The following is a 4,238-nucleotide window of genomic DNA, read 5'->3' on the forward strand; positions in this document are numbered from 1 at the left end:
CGACGACAGAGGCGTCGTCGTCTTGGCAAGGTATCTACCACCGTCGCGAACTATCGTTTCCCTTCTTCCTTCGAACAGTTCTATCTGAATTTTTAAATTAATCCGTAGGAAATAAATATTTTCTCTGGATTAATACCGTTCAACGAATCAGCAGATTTACAATAAAATTTCCATAGTGTTACAGAATTATCGAATTATAACAGAAATTAAACGAGATCCAATAATAAGCAAACAAAGATGATAAGGGATTAGATGAGAGTCTCGCGCTGTGTTTGCATTTATTTCCCAGTCTGACGTTCTTATCTTCAACGTGCAATTTTTATCTTCTAAATTACTTTTCTCAATGGTATTTTGCAAACGATACGACATCATTACGATATACCGTATAAATATCACGCGATAGTCTCTCGAGCAATTTTTTTTTCAAATCAATCTTACGTCCAATAAAAGAGAAAAAACACGGAAAGCCGAAATTAGATTTCTCATCCTTTCCTAAAAATCTTCTCATTACCCAATATATTCTTAAAAAGCACAAATGTCGATAAAAAATTTACAACTTGATATAAATTTTTATCTTTGCGATGCTGTATCGCAGTATTTATTGAGCGATAGCTTAAAATGTTATCTAATTAATAATTGATAATCAGACAAATTCTCGAATTATAAAAAACCACGAATGTTTGAGATCTAGGATTGAATAACCGGTTCAAAGAAATTTCTACTTACATGACAGTTTGAAATATTATTCAATTAATAGATCGATAATCAAACAAATTGTCGATCATGAAAATAACGAATATCTGTGTTCTGAGATTAAATAATCGGACTGGCAGAAACGTTAGGCAAACAGTTTCGTACGTTATTTAGCTAATAATCGATAATCGAGGAAATCGCTAATCGTTCGAATTCCAGACGCCTGTATTTTAGAATCGAAGAACGAATTTAAAGGAATTCGTAACTAATAAGAATTGTTATTTCTCGTTGCAGATGCTAGAGAAGACATCGGGCGTGAAATCGGGTGCGCCATTGAAAAAAGGGGTAGAAACGGAGACAAAAACAACGACCCGTGAGGCGCCATTTTGAAGCACCTCTTTCATCTTAGCATCGAACTCTCTGTGTTCTAACTTCTTTCCTCCTTCGTTCGTGCACCCGTCGAGACAGTCGAAGAGACCACGAACTCGAAACAATCGTAACAAACAAAGAGAGCTAAACGAGCAAAAGGAAGAAAAGCGCGAGAGGGAACAAAATATCTAAGGAAGATGAGGCCAATGGACAAGAAAGCGTGAGGAAGCTGATCCAAGAGGACAGAGGCGGACGAAAGAGAGCGTGCAGTCAGTAAGATGTCTAGTCCCATAAAATAGTGAGAAATTGGTCATTGTATTTTCTGGAGTTGCGAAGGAAAAGAGATCAGAGACGAGTAAAAGTAAGTCGTTCGATCGTCCTCCCTTCGAATCTACGGCGCGAATGGTCGACTTGGAAATTTACAATCTGATCTACTCTGCAATTTTTAACATATTAGTCGAGTAAAATTATCCAAATGGATAAAAAACAGGAAACAAAAAATATAAAAGATGAAGAAATGATACAAAAGATGGAAATAAGATGGTCAATTTTCGTGGATTTCTCGTACATGGGCCATCGCATCGCTTGAAAAACGACGCTCGATGTCTCTGGAAGCACTGCTCGTGACGCGGAGTATCCACATTCACGAGTAATCGCGGCTGAATCCGAAAAAATGGAGAAGCTATACGTATGTAATAAATTGGGAAAACCGATCCGGGCCATCAGTCGCGCGCGATCTCCTAGAGAAAGACTTAAATCCAGTGTTGTAACACGTCTAACCTAACCCTATACGATAAGTGTATGTATATATATTTTTTTGCTCGATTTTTTCGTTTTATTTTATTTTATTATTATTATTATTATTATTTGTCTTCGTGTCTTTCTCTCTCTTTTTTTTTAACGAGACGCATACACACACATACACAGAAATGTACATACGAGAGATAAGTTTAGTCGGACTCGTTCGCGATTCTTTCTTTATTTTTTTTTTTTTTTTCTTTTATTTTGTTTCTCCGTTTCGTTGCTCTCGTTAAGTTGCCGGTCACTTTCAGCTCCCTTGTCGAACAATGATCTCACTAGTATTAGAGCTAAGGAATTCTACATTTAATAAATTAGTGCTGAACGAACTAGTCACTAAGGACGATGGTAAGAAATACCGAGCAACCGAGAGGCAGACGAAATATGCGAGGCGATCGGAATTTTCTCGGAGAACAAAGTCAGAATCGCGATTCCTTTTTGGATGATGAGGTTTAGGTGGAAAATTTCTCGCTTCGTCTTTATTTGCGTGTCATTTTGAATAGAAGGAAGTCAATCTGGCCTTTAATATCCCTATCGCGTTTAATCAATTTTACGTGATTTAATCGTATCCTTAAATTTTAATGCAGATGTTTCTTTTTTTGGTTTTGTTGATCGAGATAAAGTTTTAAGATTTTGACGAATTTCCATTATTATCTGATACGATAGGAGGGTTAAACGAATCACAAGAATAATGGAATAAGTTTGGTAATAAAACAAATGAAATCTTACAATTTACGTATCCTATGATTATCCTATTCGATTCAATTCACTAACATCATTAACTAGTAAATTATTGCGAATAAGAACATGCGATAGCGCGGTATCTTTCGCAAATCAAAGAATTCGCTTCTATAGAATGGAGCTTAGATTCTGCGTGACTCTGCGCCATTCGACAATTTCCAAAATCTTACAATTTAAATACCGTAACACGCAATTACCGCTTAACTTCACGAACAGTGGAACCAATTTTCCAATAAAATCGGTCAGATTGACTTCTGAATAGTTCGAATCGCTTAATACAATTATGTAAAGGAGCAAGAGGAAAGCTCTCTGAATTTTTCAGCCTGGACAGCGTTAATTCTTGTTCTGCATGAAAAGAAGAGAAACAGTTCCACAGCATTGGAATTATTTCGAGGCAAAATCGAACGATTTAAAAATTTGTTTAAACTGTCGAGTTTTACGAAATATCATTGCGCGAATATTGCGATCCGGCAAGAACAAACTCGATAAGATGAAAGAAGAAAGTGAAAGAGAAATGCAATTGTGTATTGCGAATTGAAAGACGAGTAAATAGGTATGTAGATATAAATAAACGGATATATATGCGATAGAAAATAGCCGTGTCGTTTAACAACGTTCAATTTTGCCTCCGTACTGTATAGTGAGATACTCGAGGCACGCTCGAACGGTGCATAATAATTCGAGGGTCGCGAACCACCAGATGTGTTTGACGTCATTCGCCACTAGTTTTCAGTTGTATTAGTTAATTTATTTAATTCGACTCTCGACTCTGAACGCTCGAGTGTGCCATTTCAAATTCTACTGTTTCAAGAGTATACCTAACGGGTAGCGTATACGGACTTAGCGAAGTATCGAAAGAAGTATAGCGAAACGTTTGAAAAATTCTATAGTTTTAATTATTTGTGTCTCTATTTTTTAATAAAAAATAGAAAAATGTGAATAATTATTATTATGGAATATATATATATTTTTTAATATTAGGTGTGTAAATTAATTCGGTGTATCTAGATTTAATAACTTTTTATAGGTAATTATTTTAAATTTAAATATTTTCCTATCTTGTAAATCTCTTATAAATGTATAAATATCCTTTAAAGGAGCATCGTTCGTAACTTTGCCCGACAATCTTGAATATAGATTAGAAGATTAAAAATTGACATAGAAATTATTTTAACGATGAAATTAGTATTATATTCCTAAATAAAGCATTCAATAAACTTTCGTCAATATTTCATCGATTTAATTTACACGCCTATGTATTAAAACGCATGAAATGCGAATAAGTTTTCTTAAATAATAAAAGTCCAGATGTAACATATAAAGCATTGATAAGTTTAGTGTAAAAATATTAGAAAATTCATTATACTTCTTCCACCAAGTATTCGTAAATATCATTTCACAAGCGCATTTATGTACATAGTTTCTCATTTTCTCGTCACTCATGTTCAACCACTGTAAATAAATCGTACATTCGCCACGGGTCCTGTATAACGAGAAACGATTTAAATATTTATATCAATCGAATAGTTACTTGTTCGCAATCTCATTCCTCCTTCCTGTTCTGTCACGTCTATCATAGAAGATTGCGATTCATACGAGACACGTGGCGAGTTCTTGCGTAACCGGCTTGCAGATAG

At 35.0% G+C, this 4,238-nt stretch overlaps 1 protein-coding gene across 2 annotated transcripts in view; it reads left to right on the top strand.

Moving 5' to 3' along the window:
- The window catches only part of LOC105680848 (insulin-like growth factor I, juvenile form), a 10,971-nt gene extending 7,458 nt beyond the window's left edge, over positions 1–3,513 (top strand). The window contains exons 3-4 of one of the 2 annotated variants that reach the window (XM_033320989.1): positions 5–30; positions 988–3,513. In XM_033320989.1, coding sequence (XP_033176880.1) covers positions 5–30; positions 988–1,083 — 122 coding nt within the window. In that variant the 3' untranslated portion in view covers positions 1,084–3,513. Of the gene's footprint in view, positions 31–987 lie in introns of both variants that reach the window. The other variant, XM_033320988.1, reaches the window with a different exon arrangement.
- Positions 3,514–4,238: the final 725 nt, after the last annotated feature.

The sequence above is a fragment of the Bombus impatiens genome, unplaced genomic scaffold (assembly GCF_000188095.3).
Source record: "Bombus impatiens unplaced genomic scaffold, BIMP_2.2 scf_0382, whole genome shotgun sequence".
Lineage (NCBI taxonomy): Eukaryota > Metazoa > Arthropoda > Insecta > Hymenoptera > Apidae > Bombus > Bombus impatiens.